Source organism: Melopsittacus undulatus, chromosome 5 (assembly GCF_012275295.1).
Source record: "Melopsittacus undulatus isolate bMelUnd1 chromosome 5, bMelUnd1.mat.Z, whole genome shotgun sequence".
Taxonomy (NCBI): Eukaryota; Metazoa; Chordata; class Aves; order Psittaciformes; family Psittaculidae; genus Melopsittacus; species Melopsittacus undulatus.
Genome location: NC_047531.1, coordinates 50,359,386 through 50,382,879, shown reverse-complemented (window position 1 = coordinate 50,382,879; position 23,494 = coordinate 50,359,386). Strand labels below are relative to the sequence as shown.

The 23,494-nt window shown below is 47.5% G+C and overlaps 2 protein-coding genes across 2 annotated transcripts in view; one reads left to right on the top strand and one right to left on the bottom strand.

Moving 5' to 3' along the window:
* Positions 1–13,146, bottom strand: part of PAH (phenylalanine hydroxylase) — a 38,585-nt gene extending 25,439 nt beyond the window's left edge. The window contains exons 1-3 of the mRNA XM_005150438.3: positions 13,101–13,146; positions 12,841–12,967; positions 8,856–8,963 (exon numbers count right to left, since the gene is read on the bottom strand). Coding sequence (XP_005150495.2) covers positions 8,856–8,963; positions 12,841–12,967; positions 13,101–13,111 — 246 coding nt within the window. The 5' untranslated portion in view covers positions 13,112–13,146. The remainder of the gene's footprint in view (positions 1–8,855; positions 8,964–12,840; positions 12,968–13,100) is intronic.
* A 9,288-nt stretch (positions 13,147–22,434) lies between these two features.
* On the top strand, positions 22,435–23,155 carry ASCL1 (achaete-scute family bHLH transcription factor 1). The gene has a single exon (XM_034063246.1). It carries the CDS (start codon positions 22,476–22,478, stop codon positions 23,142–23,144), a length of 669 nt encoding a protein of 222 aa, XP_033919137.1. The 5' UTR covers positions 22,435–22,475; the 3' UTR covers positions 23,145–23,155.
* The last annotated feature ends 339 nt before the right edge of the window (positions 23,156–23,494 follow it).

Here is a 23,494-nt window from a genome sequence, read left to right as displayed (position 1 = left end):
GAGCACAGGACTGCTCAGCTGCTCTGTGCAGCCACATAGAGCTGGAGAGTGGGTGTAAAGCCTTATCCTGCCAAAGGCTTGGCTCAGGCACACTGAGGTACTGCTTTACCTTCACCTTGCACTGATGTGTCAGGTGTTGTGTTCTGCCTCTTTGTGGATGCATGGAGGAATGGGTTCCCAGATCCTGATGGGGCTTTCTAGATCTTGCAGAGGCTGTGATAAGTATTCAAGGCCAGGCTGAATCGGGCTTTGTGCAGCCTGGTCTAGTGGAAGATGCCTATGCTGATAGCAGGGTGTTGGAACTGGATGATTTTAAGGTCCCTTCTAACCCAAACCATTCTGCAATTCTGTCTATAACATGGACCTCTGTTCAGTAGCAGTCATCCCCTCCTTCCCTTCCCTACCCACAAGTGTCCACCCCTGCCTTAGCATCTCTACCCCATAGATTGAATAGCTGTTTGAGTCTGGTATTTCAATTATACCCTTTTTTTTGGCCTTTTCCATTGTACCATCTTTTCCACCTGTCTCAGCAGGCAGCTGCATGGACAGCAGTGCCCACCAAATGGAGGGAGTGATGCAGGGGTTGGGAATGAAGGGACAGGCTGCAGTGTTGGCACATGGCACGCTTAAGGCAGCAGGAGCATCAATGCCTCCTGAACTATCACTACAATCTAAGAGAGTGGGGAAAAGGAAAAAAAAAGAAGAGCTCACAGGGTCACCTCCCTTCTTACACCTGAGATAAACAGAACAGCTTCCTGCAGAGTGGGAAGAGATCCCTGTTTTCTCTCTTCTGTTTGAGGGATGCCTGCAGCTCAGCAATGTGCAGAGCTAACCCATTACCTATTTGTGTCAAGGCTTTGGGACCTCACAGCAGAGAAGCTGAAGGGAGAACCCTTCTGGTGACTATTTTCAAAGTAAGAATTCAGGAGCATCCATCCAACTCTCCATGCTCCTGGAGAACATGTTTTCATACGCTATGCATTGATACTAAGCCACCGATTTCAAAATATTTACAGAGACTGTTACTAGAGTTGTTTAACAAATCTCAATTTCATACTAGTCCAACTACTCCATCTAGTGTTTAATTTTCATAGTTTCACATTGTTCAAAATAGTTTTGTATCCTCAGCATCTTGCAATTGCATCAGGTTTCTCACAGTAATCAATACTTAAAGTTCCAACTTCTGGAGACAAACGGTTACCTGAGAAAGGAGAAGGGGGACATTGTTTTGTCTAGTTGCTTATTTTGAGCAGTTTTCAGTCTCTGTATTTTTAGTAGAGCTTGAAATCTTGACAACAGATGCCCTCAAAAGACAATTAATAAAGTTCTGTATGTATTTTATGCAACTTCATGATTTATGAGCTATTTTTTGTTGATGAAACCTAGCTCCTAGCTCCCTAACTGGTTTTGGAAGATCTGAGCTGTCACATGTTTGAGGCTGGATTCACACAAAAACTATTAGTATTGGTCTCTCCTGCCTTTCCTATTTTAGACCTCATATGAGTCAGATCAGCCCATGCCTTGAGATTAGATGTGCCTTTGCTGAATTCACCCCATCACTCACTGCAGCTGCAAAGAACTTGGAACAGGTTGGTGCTTCCCTACTGACCCTTTGGAATGAACCCAGAGTAGGGCCACAAAGATGGCTGGAGCACCTCTCATATGGAAAGAGGCTGAGATTGTTGGACTTGTTCAGCCTGAAGAAGAGAAGGCTTGGGGGAGACCTTGTAATGTCTTCTAATACCTAAAGAGGGCCTATAAGAAATCTGGAGCAGGACTTTTTACAAGGGCCTGTAGTAATAGCACAAGGGGGGATGGCTTTAAACTGAAAAAGAACAGATTTAGGTTAGACATTAGGAAGAAATTCATCCCTGTGAGGGTGCTGAGGCACTGGCACAGGTTGCCCAGAGAAGCTGTGGCTGCCCCATCCCCAGAAGTGCTCAAGGCCGGGTTGGACAGGGCTTGGAGCAGTCTGATCTAGTGGAAGGTGTCCCTGCTCATGGCAGGGGGGTTGAAACTAGATGATCTTTAAGGTCCCTTCCAACACAAACCATTCTACGTTCTTCCTCAGATTTATGATCAGCATATACGTTGAAGTCTCTCCTACAATGATACATCACATCATACAACCATGTATCTGCTGGAGCGCTCCTGTATTTGTAGAGGAAGGGTGGCTGTTCACCTTGCATTTATGTCAAAACAGTGTACTAGGCCATTTCTAATTTACTTTTTAGCAAATATTAACAATTCAGAACAGATTTTTGCTTTGAGGACTAACGTCTAATGGAAATCACAGAGGTACAGTACTGCCAAATCCCTTGAAGTTAGCAGAAGCCACTCCAAAATTCTTGCTTTTTTTCTTAAAAGCTCCACTCCTGGGAGTGAAAAATCTCAGCTTTCATGATTTGAAATCCAAGTTAACTTTATCTCTATCATTCCCCATTAGACAAAGAAGTTCCAAGATATATTTTCAGAGCTCAAAAACCAAGTTAGAACTAAGTCCATTTTGTGTAAGTCATGATTTTTGAATGTCAGGTGTTTAGCAATACAGACTGCAATTTACAACAGAGGCAATGGTGGATGCAGGAGATTGCCCATCTCCCTGCCTGCCTTACCCACAATGCTGGATCTCAGCCTTGGCTCCCTCTCACAGTCTGTGAAGCAGCTACAGCCCTTTCCCCATGTTATTCCAGTTATGGCATCCCGACTGAACATCTCCCACACTGCAGTGGCCCCACACCAGCAGGATCAAACCAACCAAATCAAACGATACACTGGAGTCTTGCAGAGGTCACTGTGAAGAGAATTTGGCCCCACCCTCAGAGAGTTTAATGGCCTGGTCACTGGTAAAGAAAAGTTATTTTCACAGCTACATGGGGAAACTTTCAATGGGGATGGATATTTTCTGGGAATCTTATGGGCTACTACTTCCCATGGTGTTCATATGTCTTTCTGTTTATTCATTACTAAATGCCCCTGCGTATGATTGCTAAAACTAAGTACAGCTGGGAAATCCATTTGCAGCTTGTTTTCATGGCTGCTGTCATTAAGTCTGGCTTCACCAGGAGACCCCACATTGTTACCAGATGAAGAACAGTCGGCAGCACTATGATGCCACTAATCAACATTCAGTGAGAACTTGGATGAAATCTCCCAAAACAAGGATTTTACTTCCACTTTCCTGCTACCAAAGGGAAATAAAATATAAAAGGACATGTTCCATGTTCTTTTAACCCCTGCCATGGCCTAGTTCAGGGCTTCCTGAAGGAAAGCATTTTTAGAAGCACAAGTAAATACTCGGTGTCCAATTTCCACAAGGGATCAGGGGAGTCAGGAAGTTACAAGAGATGCCTTCAGCTGTGGTTTCCCAAAGTGAAAGCAAAGGCAGGTCTCTGGATCAGCTTTACTGCCCAACAGTCTGCTTCTCAGCTGAATACAGTGCTTCCTTATCTTTTCCTTTACATCTGATGGGTATTCCTTGCATGATAAACTCACAGAGGCAAAAGGACCCAGAGCTGACTCCTGACAGCAAACAGCTCCAGAGGGCAGCTGGCCCTGGAGCAGCCCCTGGTGTCCATCACTCTGCACTTCTGCTCCAACTCTGAAGTTTGGTATGAGGCATTAAGCACAAGGTAGCCACAAAACACATGGACAAACCAAAAAGCATACGTGACAGTATCTGGCACTGCTCAAGCACCTAGAAAGAGGGCACTCCTCTCTTTAAACTTGTGTTGGTTTACTAGATCAAGGAGTCCTGCTTTCCTGGCCCTGGAAAGAGGAAAGGACAGACAAAAGGACAGGCAAAATTAAATTATTGTAGCTGTGCATAAGCATACTATAATGAAAAAAACGAGTATCTCAGTAGAGGCATGCCTGGCCTGTTCACCTATCACTGCAGACACCTCCAACACACCCCCTGGCCAAAGCAACTGTTCTCTTCTCCTGATTTGGAAATAACCCAAAACACTGCAGAGCAAATACTTTCCCAAGGGGCAAAAAGATAAGAGTCACTCCAGACTTTCTGTTGAATGGATTGAGCTCCTAGACAGAAGAAGAGCACAGTCTCCTTTGCTGGCTCTGAAAGTGCAGGGTCTCATTTAGTGCAGCCTGTTACTCCCACCCAGTCCTCCTGTAGAGCAGTAGCTTCCTCCCACAGAGCATTAACTTACTCTGGGAGCAAGAGTAAAACTCAATGCAAATTGATGGGCTGCTTTTGAGCTATAGTCCTACCCACTGTAAGAAAATCACTGACTGCTGGACCTTGTACTGAAGTCTTGCTCTGTATTTGGGAAGGTCATTTCAGTGAAGATGGAAGGATCCTCTCAGAGAATTGGTTGAGCAACCTTGTAATGTATACCAACCCAATGTTTTCCGCATGCTACAGCTGACATGCCTTCTATTACTTGTAAGTCTTTCAGGAAAAGAACTAGGGAGAAGATTGATGTATTAAAAAATTCATGTGGAAAAAATTCAATCAGAACTGAGGGCTATCCTTTTACATATTGAAATGTATAGTTCTAATATTTTTAATGATTAACTTAACTTTGGAAATGCAAACCTTGGGGGCAAAGTTTTTCTTTTTTTCACTTTTTTTCCTGCAAAATGGACTTTGTTGTTGTTGATGTTTTAAAAAGTGTTCTCAATTTCAATAGGCCTTTATCACTACAGAGGAAAATAAACATTCCCATTAAATGTAACACTTGGGTTAGCCCAAAATGATCTGCTTTACTTTTTCAGTTTTGACAAGAAACCTGGGAGATTTCTGTCTTTTTTCTGACCTGGACTTACACTCTGTAACTCTTTGATGTGCCCCCCCAAAGAGTGAATAAAAAAAGAAACATAATTCCACAATGACTATTCTGTATTCCTGATTTTAGGCATGGTATTTTAACTATGTGTGATGTTCTATTTCAGACTAAGGTATTATTTGTGTTTTGGTTTCCTACCTAACATTTTCTATAATCACACAAGACAAATAAACAGGATATGGCTGCACCAAGCAGTGCCTCAGTGTAGAGAAGGTCCTATTAAAATGAAGTTGGTGTAAAGACCCTTCTGGTGGGTTTGTGCTGTCTCTGCAGCCACCCTCAAACCTGCAATGAGGTCAGGGCTGTTGCCCATATAGAACCTGTAAGGAAGCTGCATGCACACTAAGAGAATTGAAGAATATGTACAAGCAGGCTTTCCAACTGCAAAAATAATTGGGTTTGATAAGCAGAAAGTGGATCGTTACCACACCCTAATATACACACAGAGCACCTAGTGTGGAAGCAAAGTAGATTTAGTTTTAACAATCTGCTTATTCCTGGGCATGATAGAGCTGCTGTTGCACTACAGCGCATGTCAGAGTGCAAGTCTGGCCTTGCGGGCACTGCCTCTCTGCAGGGAACGTGAAGGGACTGCAATGATTGTGCTGGCAACAGTGTCATAGGGCACCCTGAGTACAGAGCAGTCCAGGAGGAGCAGATTCACACAGACAGGCAAAGATTTGCAAAATAGAGGGTGGACAAGAGCCAGTGGTCAGAAGAGCTTAGGAGCCTGCTCAGGTCTGGTGTTTAAGGGATCTTCCTTAGTACCACTTATTTTCATGTGTGAGACTGGGAAAGGACTCTCACTCAAAGAGGATGCTGAACCCTTCCATAGACACCATCTGGGTTTGTTTTCACAGATAGAAATGCTTTCAGCTTAAAAAGACATATATTCAGCCTAAAAAGTCTTTCTTTAAACATGTGCTTGCCCTAGAAAACTACAACCCTTCTTCCACGCAGACTGCTTGCTCTTTTTGGACATTGAGCATTGGTCCAACACTGAAATGCATTAGAGAGAATATGAATCAAGAGTAAACGTAAGAAAAAAGCGGATATAGTCAAGTACATTTTGGATGTAATGCTAGCAGACATAAGAAGCTGAGTACCTAGAGGAGATTCTTCAGGAAAAAAGTCTTCAAGCTACATAGGAAAAACAGCAGTTGTCACTGTACCCACATACCCGCATGCAGCTGAGACCTGAAGAGAAAACAGGAGTTTGGGTCTTTGAGCAAAAAAGCAAACATGAGAGCATGAAACTGTCAACTTCATGTGCAAACTTGAAGGGATGTTTGAGTAGGACAAACATCACTGGTTCCCCGAAATACATTGTAATTCTCTTGTGCTTGATGAGCTGCAAGTACAGGCTGCAGCACAGCACAGATCCCGTTGGGCTTTTGCTTACCCTGGAGATCAAGCTGTGATGGGGGCTAACGCCTGGCCAAGTTTCACCCCAGCACAGAAGTAGGACATGGACAGCAGGTGAACTTGAGAGTGAGGACCTGCTTGTGAACCCTGGGCAGGGACATAAGAGTGACTGAACAGTTCTCTCAGAGCATCAGAATTTTTTTCTTCAGCTCTTAAACCAAAGAGAAGATGAACCTCTCAGGGATCCACACAGACACCTCCTTTACAGAAAGGCATCCTGGCTGCTGATAGTACCGCAAGATCTATCCGTTCTTTCGAAATCCCTTCAGTTCTCTGTTTTAATCTGGATCTTGCTTCCAGATTTTGTTCCCTGTCTTGAGAGGGTTTATTTTCAAGACTTTCATATTTACAGCTCTCATAACCCTCCTTCTCCCCCCTCGTGTCCCAGAGTAGTTTTGTAGATCGGCTAGAGAAGAGGCAAAATCCTCAAAGCCAGTGCCTGAGGTCCCTTAAGTGCTCACAAGGATGAACTGGGGGGAGGACAGGGTTCTGTCTGTGTTCTCTGCATTCCCACACCAAAGTGCCCACAGAGAACCCAGCAGCCTCAGCAAGGATCAGAGGGGCTCCAAACACACCACACATGGCCATCAGCACCAGTGGCCATGCGAGGTCTGTCCTTTCCTTTCCTGGGGGTCGATGGCTACAGTGACATGCCTGCTCCAGGGAACAGCCTGATCCTATTTTGTGGCTTCTGCATTACACTTTTTCCTACTTTATGTGGTTGTGTGAGGCAATGACTGCCTGAGCAGCTGTCCCCACATCTTCCTTTGCCGCCCTTCTGAGACAAAGCCACTGCATTTCTGCAGGCTAGCATCAAGCTGTCAACAGAATCCCTGGGGACAAGGAAAGGGGTGTCCTTGCCTGGAGAAGCCCACCCATGGAGAGTCTGAACTAACTCCTGTAGCTAATCTGCATCACAAAGTTGATTTTATTAAGCAGGGAAAGGGTGCAAGAGGAAAAATCCTCTTAATGTCTCTCTCCTTGTTCCCACGCTTCACCTGCATGGTGATCTGTGTCACCACCTTTCCTCTCTCTGCTGTGCATGTCACTGAGTGCAAAGTCTGTGTCTCTGAGGCTCCATGGTTATGGACCAGGTGGGAAAGAGTGGAGGTTCTTTTGGCCCTGCATGCTCATGAGTCTTACATCACTGTGCACAGGGCAAGGTCTTTTGCACTGAGCAAGAACAGCCTAATGGCTGCTCTGGTTTATACACCCCAACACTCATGAATTCACTGATGACAGCCCTGAGGAGCTGAAACTGCAGCTCAAGCTTGTACTACTAAACCCCTTTCCCCCAGCCACCTACCTATCTCCCTACAACACTGTGAACAGCATGCAAAACTGATATAAGAGCACCTATGCCAGGTCTCCTGTCAAGCTTTGGTGTTGGGGCAGACTGCAAGTTTGCACAGAAAGAATTGGCTTCATTGGGGTGGGAAACCACCCAGACACCAGTGCAAACATGTTTGGCTGAGCCCCATCCCCTCAGTTGCCATCAGTGTCATTGGGGAAAACTGTGACTCAGCTGGTCTAGTCTAGGTACTGCTTTGGGGTGGGAAAAGTCTCATCCAAGAAGCAGCTACTTCTCCCTTTCCTATACTAGCTCCCCTGCATATTTTCCTTTAGACCTAATAGCAATTTGGTTAGTAGACACCAATGTGTTTAACCAGTGGATATTAACAGCCTCCTTAATTCGCTTACAGACACGCACACTACCAACATGCAGACATTTTACAGCACTCCTTTACAGCGATCAGTTCATAGACTTAGACTAGCTGTACTGTCATTGGTGTGAATTTCCCTTCATCTTAATGAATCAAATATGTCCTATAATTAGTTTTCATTTGTACTAATACCACACAAATCTTTCATTTCCTAGTCAGTTCAGTTTACGAATGGAAAGTATGTAGGCCACAACTTTTTACAGTGTTCTACAGAAAGCTGTTTTCAGGCACAAGTAGTACATGATGATGTTCAAGGGAAAAAAAGAAATCACAAAACCAATAGACGAGTGTATTTGCTTGGGAGCATAGAGTACACAGCTCTGTGTTGCAACACAACCTGAATTGCGAGGATTTCATGCTTTTTAAACACCATCCATGTCATATGGGAAATATTTCTGCAATAATAAATAGGCACACAATGTTCTGAAAGGTAAATGGCTCCTTGTTTCTCCAAAAGCTTTCCCAGTCAGGCAGTTGCAGCAAGTTGCTGCTTCCCTTTTTGGTGTGAAAAAAGTGCTGTTGTTTTGATGCTGTTTTGTAGGTACCCAGTACTGCCTCTAGAAGTACCACTGATGGGAGATGGTGGGCTTATTTATATCAGATTCACTGAAATGCAAAAGGGCTAAGAGGACAATAGCTGCTCCCATAGAAATACTTCATGCAACATGTACACTATGTGTCACACAGCTCACATGCAGGTTATACTTGCCTTTATATGCATACACATACCCAAATGTCAATCTCAGATTATTGCCCAATTCCCTTCTACTCTTATTCAAGCAGTTACAATGGACCATTTCCTTCTTAAATGGAGAAAATGCATTTTTTGCATCCTCATGTCAGTTAAGGTAGAGGTTTTAATTTAAACATTTGCTATCTCCTGAAGGAAAATACTTACCTCAAATGTGCGCAAAACTCTAGCAAGTGCCCCAACTTCTTCTTTCAGAGAGAAAATCAAAGATATCACACCATTTTTATTTGAGGACTCTTCAATGTACATAGATTCCTGAAAGAAAAGCGAGCAAACAAAATTTTACATTCACTGTAGGAGTCAGTTTTGCTTTGCTCTGTTTCCTTTTTGCACAGCATCAGCAATATAAAGAGGGTATAAAGTTGCTTTAAGTGGAAATTAAGGCAATTGTTGCTGCCAGAAGTAGAGTAGCTCTGGGGCTGCTCTAATATATGATGGTAGAGACAAAAATCCCTTCTTTCAAGCTAGGGCCCATGTGGAGAAAAATAGTCCAAAAGGACAGGAAAATAATATAATCTCTGCCTTGCTTCACCTCAAATGTATCAAAACCAAGGATGACTGCAAACATTACTGTACTTTGGCTTCAGCTGCAGTGCAGAGACCTTCCCTTAGGCTTTCTTTTCATTAACACTCAGGATTAAGTGGAAGAATGGAGATGAGCTCTGTGCAGAGATGCGGACCATGATCAGTGGTTCCCTTCAGTGCTGCTCCTACCCTTCCAGGTAGCCTCAAGAGATGTGGTATTCACAAGAGGGGTATGGAAAGTGGTTTAAAACCAAAATAACAACAACAAACAAGCAAAAAGAATAGGCAAAAATTTTGGAGCAGATGTTTAGATCTTTCCTAAATTCCACAGTGAGTAGAGACTCAGGGCGAGACATGTTTTCATTTATGCTTTTTCCCTTTCTTTTACTGATTTTCTCTGCAAATTCCAAAGGCAATTTCTACTATTCCCAAGCAAGGAGAATGTTTATTTTAATTATTTTCATGGTTCTCATTACCAGAATGCCTTGGTATTTCTCAGTACATGTGTTTCTTCTCACAAAAGCCCTGTTAAGTAGGAAGGAGCTATTTCACCACTTCAGAAACAGGAAACTGAGTCCTGGACTGGGCCCAGCTGTTCAGAATTATGGCAGGTCAGAATCATGTCAATGGCAGGTAAGTGCCTGCTAAGATTTCTAGAATTGCTTAATTTTTCTGAAGACAGTAAATTGGATGCACAACCAAAGCAAATGTTTGGAAGTCACATTAATACCCTATTTGTTGGAGGTGGGGGTGTTGTGCTAACAACTACTGGCCTAGGGCAAATTGCCCCTGGGTGGTATTTCAAAGATCACACTGGACCTCTGCAACAAACACAGGTCCTGGACCAAAACCTGTCTCAAGGCATCCACTCAATTTTTCTTTATGTATTTGAAGTTCTGTATTTTCACACAAAGCCTGTCTTTATTATAGCTATTGCTTAATTTAAGATATAAATCAGAGCATAATGAATCTCAGTTCCCAAATACTGCCCTTGGAAAAGACAGTCTTTGTAGCAGGCGAATTAACAACCAATCCAGCTGCCCTGAAGCCATACAGTTCTCGGTGGGACTACATTTTCTGAAGCAGTGTTATAAGGAATTGTTTTCTTTTGTAAAGTAGATAATTACAGATTATTCAGGCTGTCTGTGAGGCTGCTGCTAACCTGAGAATTCACTGTCAGAGACTGGCAACAGTTTTTTCTATCTGGCTTTATTTCCAGAGGCTGCAAAGGTTATCCAAATATTTTCTACCTTTATGGGAAATGTCTAGTGGGAACTGTAGTAGATATACTGGTTTTATGCACCAAAGGGAAGACTGTCATCTGTTCAACTGTGATGTTTCCCGCAGCATCCCAGTGTCTCCTGGGTCCTCACACAAGGAGTTGGCCCAGCTCTTACATGATAGGAACCAAGAGGAAAAGCAGCCAGGAGTGATGTGGCAACTGGCTAATGAAACCCACTTACACCTCAAGCAATTTCATTGCAAGGGAAAATAATGACAGGAGTCTGGCAAAAGGCAAACCAAATGAGGGTATCTCAGAAACTTTATGAGAGTGTAACCAAAATGTATCTGAAATGCTGTCTATGTATTGCTTTGACCTTCTGTTTTCTCTCACCACAACAAAAACTATCTTAAGGACGGAACTGTGCCTGCCCAATGGACTGAGAATTTGGTTTTCATGGTCTGCACTGTAATTGCTCTAAAAACATTGCTGTTACGTATTTAAAATACTCTTGCCAATGCATGAAGTGAGGATCAACTTCTATGACTTGAATCTGTGTGACAAAGGAAGAATTTGTGGTCTGGACACCTGCAGGAGATATGATGGAACGTTCAAGTCCTGCAGCGTAATTCTGATGTTAATTTATACCCTCAGATGACCCAAAAATGCTTTAAAAGCCTCCTTTCCAACCCAGACAGATTTTCATTGTCACTAGCCTTGATGTATTGAGGTCACCCTCTTTCGATATGTTGCCATTCATTTTCCCACTCTCATAAATTGATTTACACTGATGCTTAAATTAAGACTCATTGAAGTAGGAAGAAGACACTAATCCTGCAAACAGAGTGATACTTGCTTAACTTCTTGCACATCTGTATATGCACTCAGTTCACTCTAAAGTCCTTGTACAAATGTTAGCTTCAGCTTGAGTCAGTCCACAGAGATGACAGCTTTCATTACAAGGGAAAAAAGAGTAAAATGATCATTTTCCTGGTACCCAGTTGTTGCAAATAGATATGGAGGCAGTATATATCAGTACACACTGGGGACAGCATACATCGACACATAAACTGGAGGTAATAAACACCAGTGTAAACACAGGCACTCACATTTATTGGTGAGCTTTTTGTAGTGCCTATGTGTAGTTTTAACTGTTGATCACAGTTTATCCATTCTGAATTCTAATTTATTCCTTTTCAACATATAGAAAGGAATTGCAACTCTGGGGGTAGTTCTACTTGTCTAGTACAATCTCAAAGACAGCTGATGTGTAGATGAAAGGATGTGTTTACCTGAGCACAATGTAAATCTGCATTTTATTAGATAACCACAAGTAGATTGATATTGCCTTTCCGACACGTGCAGTATTGGAAGTCTATAACACAGACCTGTCAGCCTTCTAATCCATTTCTGAGCTGGTGTGATAAAGCCATTCAGAGTGAATTCTAACACTATTAAAGCCAGATGAAATTTTCCTTGAAGTTCAAAGAAAATGAGATTCCTAAGTTACTTCTGAAAAGGAAACTAGTTTCCAAATCAAATTTCTTAGGGCATTTAGATGCACAGCTCCACTAGATGTCATTGGGACCAAGCAGTTACATGGTAAACTGAAGTAGTAAGGTGAGACCCTAGAGAGCTATTGTTAGAATTCAGCCTTCGCACACAAAGTAGTACAAAACAAAGCTTCCTTGGCAGCTCTGATCTTTAAAAAGCTTGTATAAATTGAAGCCTTTTTTTGCATGTCTTCTGCACCTTGTCTCTGGTTTCAGCAGCATTGCATAGGACACATACACACAGAATCTGATCTTAATAATTAACCATGCTGGCCTCAGGTTACATCACTTGCCCCTGTAGTAACTATACTGCCTATAATCGAAAGGCATGGGCTTCAGGACTTTCCTGTATTTCCCAAAAGCAGAGAGTTCAAGGTCAGTCAGTAAACATAAAAAAGGGGATGTCAGAGTCCCAAAATTTAACAAATATCTCCACCAGAAGAGCAGGTAACTTCAGCTGCTTTCCTTGAACAGAAGAAGACAGCTTTCTTTCCTCACACAGGTTTAAGACGCCTAAATTAGTTGTTGGTCTTTTCTGCTGCTTCTCCTTCTCTTTGCCATATAAGCAAGGATGCTGTTGCAATGCTCATTTTCATTCTCACTGCACTTTTGTGAGCACAATTAACAACAAACAAACACGGGGTTTGCCAGAAGGAAAACAGTGGCAACCAAGGACCACAAAGCATCGGGACAGTGGCATTATTTCCTCCTACCGTAGGTCAGACTGCCTCAGATAGTGGGGGACAAGATTTGCAAGCAAGCGGGAGGGAGGCAGGAGGAAGGCAGCCACAGCCTCCCTGCAAAGAGCAGGCACACAGATGCCATCACTTACCTGGAAAGAGTCACCATTCATTTTGTAGTGCTGTGCGTCCATGTTGCAGAGGCAGTGGTGCCCACTCAGAGAGGCCCCTTTGTCGCTGCAGGTGAAGCCTTCTGACCTTTCTACAGTGGCCAGAGCTCTGTGCAAAGGTATTTAAAGTGGAGCAAGCAAGGCAAAGCCATCCCTTTCCGCCCCCCCCCCCCCCCCCTCCAGCTCCCTCCTCTGGACACGGTGCCAAGGGGGCGTTCTCCCTGCACGCCCCCCTCACCCACCCCTGGCACATCAGCAAGCTGCCAGGCTTGTTCACCGGCCAGCCCCTGCGAGTTCCACCCCAGTGCATAGCAGCTCTCCAGCATATTGTTTCTATCTGTGCCCATTGCAGACGAGCAGTATGCTTTGAATTAACAGCCATCCTCCTGATCAACATCAGATGCTGTTTTCTGTTTTTCATGTCAACACACCATCTTTGGTTCCACCTTCCACCCCCCCAGTCCCTTCCCACTGCTGCGTGTGTGCTCAGCTTCAGGTGGATTCCCATCATGGCTTACTCCATGTGACCAGAGATCAGACGTTCCCCAGGATCTGCTCTTTAGATGCCAAACATGAGCCAGGGTGAGTTGTGGCACAGTGCAGCAGCTGAGGGATTTGTCCTTTTGGGATGCCTCCAAGAGGTCGGAAAGCAGGAGACATTGCTCCATGCATCAGATATTGGAAAGAGAAACCCAGTATAAAGGAAGCATGAGAAAGGAGTTAGCTCCATGAACTTCACACTGAGTTATGAGTCTGGACATGGAGAGAGGGAAGAAGGTAAAGGAAGAAAAGAAGCTGGGAAAACTAGGTTAGAGATACAGGACAGGAGGATGCAAAAAAAACTGCAGAAGATGTATGTGTGCTTGTATATAGTGTCAGCCATAGAGAGCTACAAGGGGAACTAGGAGAGAGGCACAAATGACTTTGGAAAAGGTTGGTAAAGAATGAGAGCCCAGATTTGGTTTAGAAAGAGTCACCAAAGGGGTTGAGAGAATAATGGAAAGTCAGAGACCAATACTGGTAGGCAGGTGGGAAAAAAACCTAACAAACAAAACCAACCAACTGATCAAGTTATCTATCTTGCTGTTTGGGATGGTGAAGTCTGTACCAAGACAAACTATGCCCATGCAGGTAATCTTGCTATAGTTTTGTGATGAGTATAAATTCTGTGGAGTAGAGAAATCATCTCTTTACGGTTCTTTTAGCTTTGAGGGAACCCCTACTGCATGCTCCAGTGGAAACTCAGATTCGTGAGTACCAACAAACACTGTGAATTGCTGGTACTTAGAAAACCCAATAGCTACTAAATGATCAGCCGTATAGTAGAGAAACTGAGTGGAGCCACTTTCAGGGATCTCAGTCCAAACCCATGTCGAACCCCATGGCTGTGGAGTCAGAATCCAGCCCACTGAAATTACTGACTGTATAACATGCACCTGAAGTAACTCAGTGGTCTGGGCACAAATACTTACCTTTTTTTTGGAAGAGCTGCTTGTTTATGCATCCTGTGGCTGCACACAGGGGTAGAAAGTAACTTTCTGAGTGATTATCAAGCCTGTGGCATGGGCTGGCAGGTTGAGGCCCAAAGAGATGCACACAGAGCACAGTGGGCCCTGTTGACATTGTGGCATCAGGTCAGAGCAAGGCAAAGTGGAGCAGCAGAGGAAAACAAGGCTAACCTAAATAATTGCTAGCAGTGTAAACACTACTGGCTTTGAACTGCTTAACCAATGAATTCTTTATGGTAGGCAGCATTTTGTGCCCTATGCTTGTGCAGCACCGGGCACAGTCCTACTCAGGATAGGGATATTGAAGGCCACCTTGCAAAAAAAGCCAGTGAGATGGTGACATCGGTGTTGGTGGTCCCTGTGCAGGACATGACAGTTTCTAGCAACTGTTCTTGTCTACTTCCCCACACACGATGCCTTGCTACCTGGTATATTTTTCAACTAGATTAAAAAACACTTAAATGTATGTCCTATGGCTGGCCAAAATAACTGTGAAATACAAAGTCATAAACTGCTTCTTCTGTCATTTGTTTGTGCCTTCCTCTTTCTTTCTTTTCCCCTTTTCACTAATCTTTGATCTGTCTCTTTTCTTTCTCTGTGACTTGCATTTACTCTTTTTTTCCTTTCTTTCATCCCTTTTCTTATGTACGTTCACTTTAGCATGACAGTAATGGCAAGCAAAGTGAAACACTGGGTAAACAAAATACTGCTCACGCCAAATCCTCATAATTTTCTGTTTGGCATCCTCCTACCCGTTTTTATTATTTATGTTGCAAGCTCATCTCTTACTTCTACTGCAAAGTTGTGAGTGTGTGTCTGCATACCCAGTGCCACTACAGTATAAACACACAATTGCATCAGCACTGGTTACCTTGGACCTTTTCAGAGTCCAAACTGCCCAAGCTTCCCTCCCATGCTCTTTGAAGTACATTGAGCATACCAAGAATGGGTTCATCCCCCCTCAGTGACATTGCTAACTGGGATTTCCCACTTGGGTTTCAAGTTGCCCCATGTGTCTGGTTCCATGGGCCCTGACTGAGCAACTGAGCTTTGGTTCTAGTAGCCCTGCTCTGGGCTCTTGCTGTAGCACTGTGCAACCCTGCTCCTTTAAATCATATGCAGACACACACTGATGTCCCACATTGTCTCTATCTAAAACTCTTTAGCCCTCATAAACAGACACTTTCCTGGAGCGCACACACATGCATCCACCACACACATTCATCCCTGGCTCTGCTGCTGAGCCACAATTAAGAGGGCTCTTTGCACTGAAAATTGGCAGGTTCCCCTGGCCAGCATGATGCAAGTTCAAAGAACCACGGACTTTGGCTGCTTTTCAGACTGCTCTTTCCCATCTCTGCCTTTAGCCAGTATTTGCAGAGCAGCAGCTCCTCGCAGCTGCACATCTTCTGTTTTGGGCAGGGGTGTCCCTTCCCGTGTAAAGACACTGGGACCACCCTTGGCTCACAGCTCCCTGCCTTCCCATCTTGTTCAGGATGTCTCAGTCCCTTTGAGGGAGCAGTGAGCAGTGGATGCGGGCTTTGTTAGTAAGAACAGAAGCTCAAAAAACAATTCCCAAATGAGGATTCAGTGAGTATCTACAGGGATACTCACTGTGTACACCATGTGTGTGTATATGGTGAGGGGAGTCTGCCTTATGAATATTGTGCATGCATTTACCAGAGGTCTTCAAGCTCTCCTTTACATGACAGCCAGGCTGCATTTCCCCACGCCCCGGTGCACACCGTGGCTGCCACACTGCCCAGGCAGAACTCTTCTCCTTGCAAAGCCGAGCTCCCGAAACCTCCTGCAGCCCTCTATTAAACGCTTTTTGGCTGCACCTCATCCATCCACCTGCCCAAAGGGTTTCCCCCTCTCCACCCGTGTCCGGCAGGTGGCACTGTGTCCCCACTGCAGCGCCCGCCGAACCCGGGAGCGGGCCGGGGGGTAACGTGGACGTCCCCACCGCCTGCCCTAGGGGAACGGGGGACTGTCCACCTCCCAGACATCACCCAAACCCCGCTTCCACCCTCCTGCCCTGTGATGCCCTGCCCTGCCAGAGGGCTGCAGCCTCGGAGGCGCCGGGAAAAACACACCCCCCCCAGCCTCCAAAATGTCTGTCTCCAGATCGTGACGATGGGGGAAGCAGCGCGGTGTGATTTATCTCCTGGGGCTGTGATGGACACGGGACGCGTGGCCGCACAATGGGGCCACCCGGCGGGGCCGGCGGTCGAAGGGCCCCGCTCCGCGGGCGCGAAGGGACCGGGGCACCGGACCCGGCGGGAGCGGCGGAGGGGCTAGAGGGCCGGGCCGGGGCTGGGGCCGCGGCTAGAGCCGGGGCTGGGGCCGGAGTGGGGGCGACTGCCGCCGCTCCTGATTTTCTTGTTTTCTTTTTCTTTTTTTTTTTAAATTCTTTTTTTTTTTTAGTTTTTTGCAGCCCTATATGCAAACTGTCACTTCAGGTTAGCACAAGACCTGCTGTAGCTCATTAGCATGAGCTGTATCTAATATGCTTAAAACCTCTAATTATTTATTATGCCCTAATTGGCAGCCCAAGAAATGTCTGCAAAGCGATGAGTGTTCATCCCAAAGACGCCTCTTGAGAGGAATTCAGCAGTGTCCCTGGTCAAACGTCATTTTTAATTCGTCATTAGGACACAGGCTTTATTCCTCTTATAGACGATACAACGCTAAGAAAACTCATACAACTTGCTGTCCCGAGAAGTAGACTGCCTGCGCCCTGAGCAGGGTGGGCAACAATTACTCACCAAGACGGTTTAATGTTCAAAGTCCTCTTTCTCTGAAGGGACGCTTAGGAAGAGGTGCTAAAGTTTATCAAGTATGCAAAAGTGCAGGCAGATGCCTCTTGAAAACTGCTTACCCGAAGAAAAGGGGGGAAATAGCTTTTCTTCCTGCCTTCTGAAAGTAGCAAAGTTCTGAAAATTATATTCACATAGAAACCGTTTCAAAATAAGTTTACTTCTCTATGATCGCCCCCCACCTCCTAATTGCCTTTTTTTTTCCTTCCAAGTCCGTATTATGTTTCTTCAGGTTGCGCCAACTATTTATGTATCTTTATACTTTCCCTCCTTCTTTTCATTCATTATTCTCTTCCCCTCTCTTTTTTTCTTTTACCCCCTTTTATTTTTTCCCCCTTCCTTGTGTGTGTGGCTTCTCGGTCTGATCTGTAGCTTGTTACCACCCACTGCACGCTCTCTCCTGCAGCCGAGGTGTTTCTATACAAACTTCAGCGTCCAGTTGTCATATTAATTATTACACTGAGTAATGACTGAAATAGTCAAAATAAGGGGAGACTCAAGAGAGCTTTTTCTTGCTGCTCAAAGATTCAGCAAAGAAGCCTTGCAACAAAGCACTAATTGGTCCCCAGAAATACTCTGACAAGGCATGGAAGATAGGTTTCATAAAGCCCAGCAATTGTGAAGGGGGAAAAGATCCTTGAATAGACCCCACGCTTCTTTTCTAAACTCTCTTGCTGAGCAAAAAATGGACTGCTTCTTGAATACTGGACTGATCTTGAATGCTATACCCAGCAGAGAAAAAAATGCACCATTTATTGTAAGTTTTTTTTCCAGCTATTCATGTGTTCTATGTGGAGAATAAGCTGGTTTTGTTTACCATGAAAGACCTTTTACTTTATTTTCACTCTTGGGGGGGAAGCTGAAAAAGAGAGGGGGAGGGCGAGGGGAGGGAGAGAAACACATGTGCCCAAATCCAGACGAGCTGCCTACTGTAACAAAATGGAGTGTAACAAATCCTACAGAAGTCCCGAATGTATCGATTCTTTGAAGATCTATATAGATTAACGACTTTCGTTCTGCTTTTCCAAGACGGCATTTAATCATAACGTAAATGGTCTTTAAAAAAGAAAAGGGGCGGGGGCAGGGGAGGAGAAGATGGGGGGAAAAACATACCAAAGTGAGTTTTTTTTATATATATATTTTTTTCTTAAAGCAACGACTTCAAAGGACCTCACGAGCGTGGCTACAATTTAGGCACACAAAAAAAAGCCACTATAAAATAATGACAGGTCAAGATTTTTTTAAAAATAAAAAAAAGGGGGGGGGGGGAGAAGGAAAGAAAAAAAGCCTAATGAAAAGGGCAAAAGCTATTTATCATTATGTTAGAATTAAGAATTTCAAAGTGCAGGTGCAGGACTGTGCATAGGAGTGGGTGGAGGCGGGGGACCTTAAAACAATATTTATTATCTATAAACCTGGCAGCCCCAGCCCCCTTACCCTCCACAGAGAGCAGCCAGGGGAGCTGCCAGCATTGGCATTACCTCAACCAAGGCAAGGGGAGCATTTGCTTACCAGTGGCAGTGGTTCATAGAAACATAGAATCACAGAATGGTTTGGGTTGGAAGGGACCTTGAAACTCACTCAGTTTCAAATTGCTGCCACAGGCAGGGACACTTTCCACTAGACCAGGTTGCTCAAAGCCCCATCCAACCTGGCCTTGAACACTGCCAGGGATGGGGCAGCCACAGCTTCTCTGGGCAACCTGTACCCGTTTCTCACCACCCTTGAAGAACTTCTTCCTAGTATCTAACCTAAACCTACTGTCTTTCAGTCTAAAGCCATCACCCCTTGTCCTGTCACTACATGACCTTCCTTGTTAAAAATCCCTCTCCAGGTTTCTTGTAGGCCCCCTTTAGGTACTGGAAGGCTGCTCTATGGTCTCCCCTGAGCCTTCTCTTCTCCAGGCTGAACAAGCCCAACTCTCTCAGCCTCTCTCCACAGAAGTACTCCAGCCCTTGGAGCAACTTCATGGCCCTTCTCTGGACTCACTCGAGCAGATCCATGTCCCTCTTGTGTTGGGGGATGGAGAGCTGAATGCAGTACTGCAGGTGGGGTAAGGGAGGTGCTGAGCAGAAGGAGGAAAAGGCTCTCTCCTTTCACCTTACCCCCACCCAGGGCCTGGACAATGGCAGGGGCAGGGACAAAGACACAGAGGCAAAATGATATGCGAGTTACACTCAGTGACCTTTGGGATTACCATTTTTTGACTTTTTAAGAGCCCTCTGAGACTCCAGAAGGGGGGACCGAGAAACTCCAGCCTCACTCTGCCATTTATGGGAGAAAAGGCAGGAATTTTCTTATCTGGTATTTCCGTGACAGTTCTGGTAGTGGGCTGCTCCATATGTCCATATACATCTCTCTAAACACGTATACAGTTTACCTGGCTGCAATTATTTTGCTATCTATCTCTTCCCAAGGCCTTGGGGTCGCAGGGCTGGTTCATTGTCATTTTCTCACTCCAGCGATGTCACAACGCAGAGCTGATGCAACAGAGCAACAGCTATTTCCAGTGCAGAGAATACTGTAGTCAGGCAAGGTGTGTTGAACAAACCAACCAGAGCACTTTGGAACTGAAGAGTGAGAGTTCCCTATACAGAAAATAAAAATTAATGTTTTATCCTGCTTAGGCCTGGCTGTCCTGCCCAAGACAGACTAAAATCATTTCACACGCAATGAGACAGTAGGCTAAAAATCAGACAGAAACTCAGTGATCAGTGAAGAGGGCCCTGAAACAAATATGGCAGAGGTTAGACCAGATGGAACTGTTTCACTTTTTCATTGTACATGTGCACCTGCTGAGTAGTCTTGTAGTAGTTTTCAACATGGCAGCTTTTAATGCACATTAAGGTTCTGCCGTGCAACATGGCTGCTTATCAGTTTTAAAGCATGTGCCCAGCCAAAGCCAGGGAAGCAGTGGCAGATGAGAAGTGATTTCCACATCTCCTGCTTGCTGTAATTGAGGCCAGCAGCAACACAGGGTTTAATTTTGCACTAATTTCCACTGAAACCTGAACAGGGACTGTGTAGGTCCACTCCTTCCTTCCATGCTTTAGAGCTGGTGTGAGCACCACGGATGAATGCCACTTGCCAGGAGCTTCCTAAAGCCATAATCTCACCCATGGCAAGGCTGTCGTACCATAACTGCTTTTTTGGGGGGGACTTAGAGTTAAGAGTCACACAGATCTGAGTTTTCAGAGTGAAGAGGTGCAGAGAGAAGTGGAGATCAGACAAAGTTGAAGGCAGAAAATGTTAAAGTTTGCAGAGATAGATGGCTATGTGGAAGGAAGGAGAGCAGGGAGAGAAGGCTATGCTGGAGTACCCCCTGGTGCTCATGACAAGAACAGGACCACCAGCATGGCCCCAGGCTGGTCCTGGCCATGTCCTCCTGCAGGGTTGGTCTGACCACCAAATCCCACCATCCCGAAGGTCTCAGCAGCTCAGCACTTCTCTTCCGTGCTCAGAAAGGCAGTAGCCTGCTTCCACTTTGCAGGGTGCCATGGGAGGTTGTGAGGGCTCTGTAAACTCCTTGGGACCAGTTAGGGCACTGCATGGCCTGGGAAATGGACTCTGGTAGCGAGGGGAGTGCTGACTCCTCATCTGCTTGCTTTGCTTAGCATACCTAGACTTTATACTGCCCTCTGAGACAAACCTCCCTGCCCAAGCCCAGTGCTGGTGGCAGTACTGTGGTATTTGGACCTTCTGGGTACTGTCCACTTTGGTAGCACCCAAGAGGGGGTTATTTTGGAAAAACAAAATAAAAATCTTCACCTAAAGCGTGGTCAAGCGTTGGGCACAGGCTGCCCAGGGAAGTGGTGGAGTTACCATCCCTGGAGGTGTTGTAAAAGATGTGTAGATAACGGCACTTAGGGACATGGTTTAGTGGTGGTCTTGGCAGTGCTGGGACAACGGTTGGACTCGATTATCTTAAAGGTCTTTTCCAACCTAAACAATTCTATTATTCTTTCTCTCCAACGAGGCGCGTCCCTTGGCACTCAGCATTTCAAGAGCTAAGGGAAATGTCTCCGGAGGCTACGCACGCTACTTCCCTGGCCAGCACTCCTCCCGACACCCGCGCCTGTTCGCCTGCCGTTGTTCGCCAGCCGACAGAGCCGTCGGGGAGGACACACACAGCCCCGGCCACTGTGAGGGGCGCAGTCCCCGGGCGGCGGGACGCGGGCGCTCAGTGAGCGAAGTAAGCGGCACCGGCATCCGGGTGCTTCCCAGGGACAAGCCCGAAACCCGTGCGCGGGGAAGTTCCCCGTCCCGGCGCTGGCAAGGGCGCTCTCCCCGCTCTATCTCCCGCACCGCGGCTCTCCCCTCCAAAGCAGGTGCCGATGAGGTTACCCGCACCCCGCGAGCTGCGCGCACCCCTCGCCGCAGCAGCGCACCCCCACCCCGAGGGGCAGGGGGAGGACACGGCAGCCAAACGCTCTGCCCGTCCCCCCCCCCCCCATTTCCTCCCCTCCCCACCGGGTCAGGGTTCCCCCTTTCTCCCTCACACCCCTCCCCGCTCCCCCCCCCCACGCCCCCCCCCCGCGGCGCCCCACGCGCGCCGCCTCCCGCCGCCACCGCCTCCCCGCGCGGCGCCCCGGCGCGGGTGTTTGCTCAGGGCCGGGAGCGCGGCACGCGCCGGGCGCACGCACTTGCGACAACAAACCCGCGAGGGGCGGCGGGGGGGGAGCGGGCACCGCGGAGAAAGGAGCGGGGAGGGGGGGTGGGGGGTGCGGGGGGAGGCGGGGCCGTGCGGCGGCCAGCGCGTGTGCGACCGGGGCCGCAGGGAAGGGGGGGTGTCCGTGTGCGTGTGTGTGTGCCGTGGTCCGCCTTCTCCCCCCCTCCCCGCAATGAAAAGGCGGCCGGTAAAGCCGGGGAGCGTGGAAGGCGCAAGGTGCAGTGTGTGTGTATGTGTGAGCGCGGGGGGAGCGGCGGGGGGAGAGTGACTGCGTATGTGTGTGTGTGTATGGGGGGGGGGGGAACCCCGTCCGCCCCTTATAAGAGACACAATCCCCAGCCACTTTTTTGCAAAAGGGGCTTTGCAAAGCAGGCTGCGCACACGCGAGCGACACGAGCCTCCCCGCGGCCGCCGCACGGAGGGCGAGAGGGAGGGGGGCGGGCAGAGCCATCCCCACCGGGCTCCGCCGCCCGCTCCCGCCGGCCGCCGCTGCGCCTTCCCCCGACGACTGTTTTGTTATTTTATTTTATTTTTATAAATAATTCCTTTTCCTCCTCCCTTTAAATTTTTCCCGGCCGTGGGAGCACGGGGACCGGCCGCCGCTCGGTCACCCCCGCGCCCATGGCCAGCGGCAGCCCCGCTAGGATGGCCACTGGCGCCGGGCAGCCTCCCTTCCTTCAGCCGGCCTGCTTCTTCGCCGCGGCGGTGGCTGCCGCCGCCGCCGCCTCCGCCGCCCCGCCGGGGCCGCCCCCGGGGGCACCGCCGCCGCCGCCGCAGCTGAGCCCGGCGGGCGGGCAGCCGTCGCCGGGCGGGAAGCCGTCGGCGCCGCGGGCCGCCAAGCGGCAGCGCTCGGCCTCGCCGGAGTTGATGCGCTGCAAACGGCGGCTCAACTTCAGCGGGTTCGGTTACAGCCTGCCGCAGCAGCAGCCGGCGGCCGTGGCGCGGCGCAACGAGCGGGAGCGCAATCGCGTGAAGCTGGTGAACCTGGGCTTCGCCACCCTGCGGGAGCACGTCCCCAACGGCGCTGCCAACAAGAAGATGAGCAAAGTGGAGACGCTCCGCTCCGCCGTCGAGTACATCCGCGCCCTGCAGCAGCTGCTTGACGAGCACGACGCCGTCAGCGCCGCCTTCCAGGCTGGCGTCCTCTCACCCACCATCTCTCCCAATTACTCCCACGACATGAACTCCATGGCGGGCTCCCCGGTCTCCTCCTACTCCTCCGACGAGGGCTCCTACGACCCGCTCAGCCCCGAGGAGCAGGAGCTGCTCGACTTCACCAGCTGGTTCTGAAACGCGGCAGGTGGGTCTGCGCCCCCAGAGGGACGGGGGAGGCCGGGGGAACGGGGAGCACACGGGGCGATACGGGGGATGCACCTGCCGGGCAGGGTGGGGGATGTCCGATACTTACGAGCGGCTCCGGCAGCCCGGCGCTGCTATGGTCGTGGCTCAGCTCTGACCTCCTCTCTCTTTTGTTGTTGCAGGACAGTTGCAAAAGGGAAAAAAACCCAATATATTTCACAGAGAAAGACACAAATCCACCCAGAGAAAGAACCTGTTGCATTTTCCTCTCCCCCGCCGTCGGAGGGCGGTGCGGGCACGTCTCTCGTTCGGCGGGCGGGCCCTACCGGGCCGGGGTGGCC

Bases quoted from the DNA above. Each gene is read 5' to 3' on its own strand.
- ASCL1 (XM_034063246.1), top strand. From the start codon at position 22,476: ATGGCCAGCGGCAGCCCCGCTAGGATGGCCACTGGCGCCGGGCAGCCT.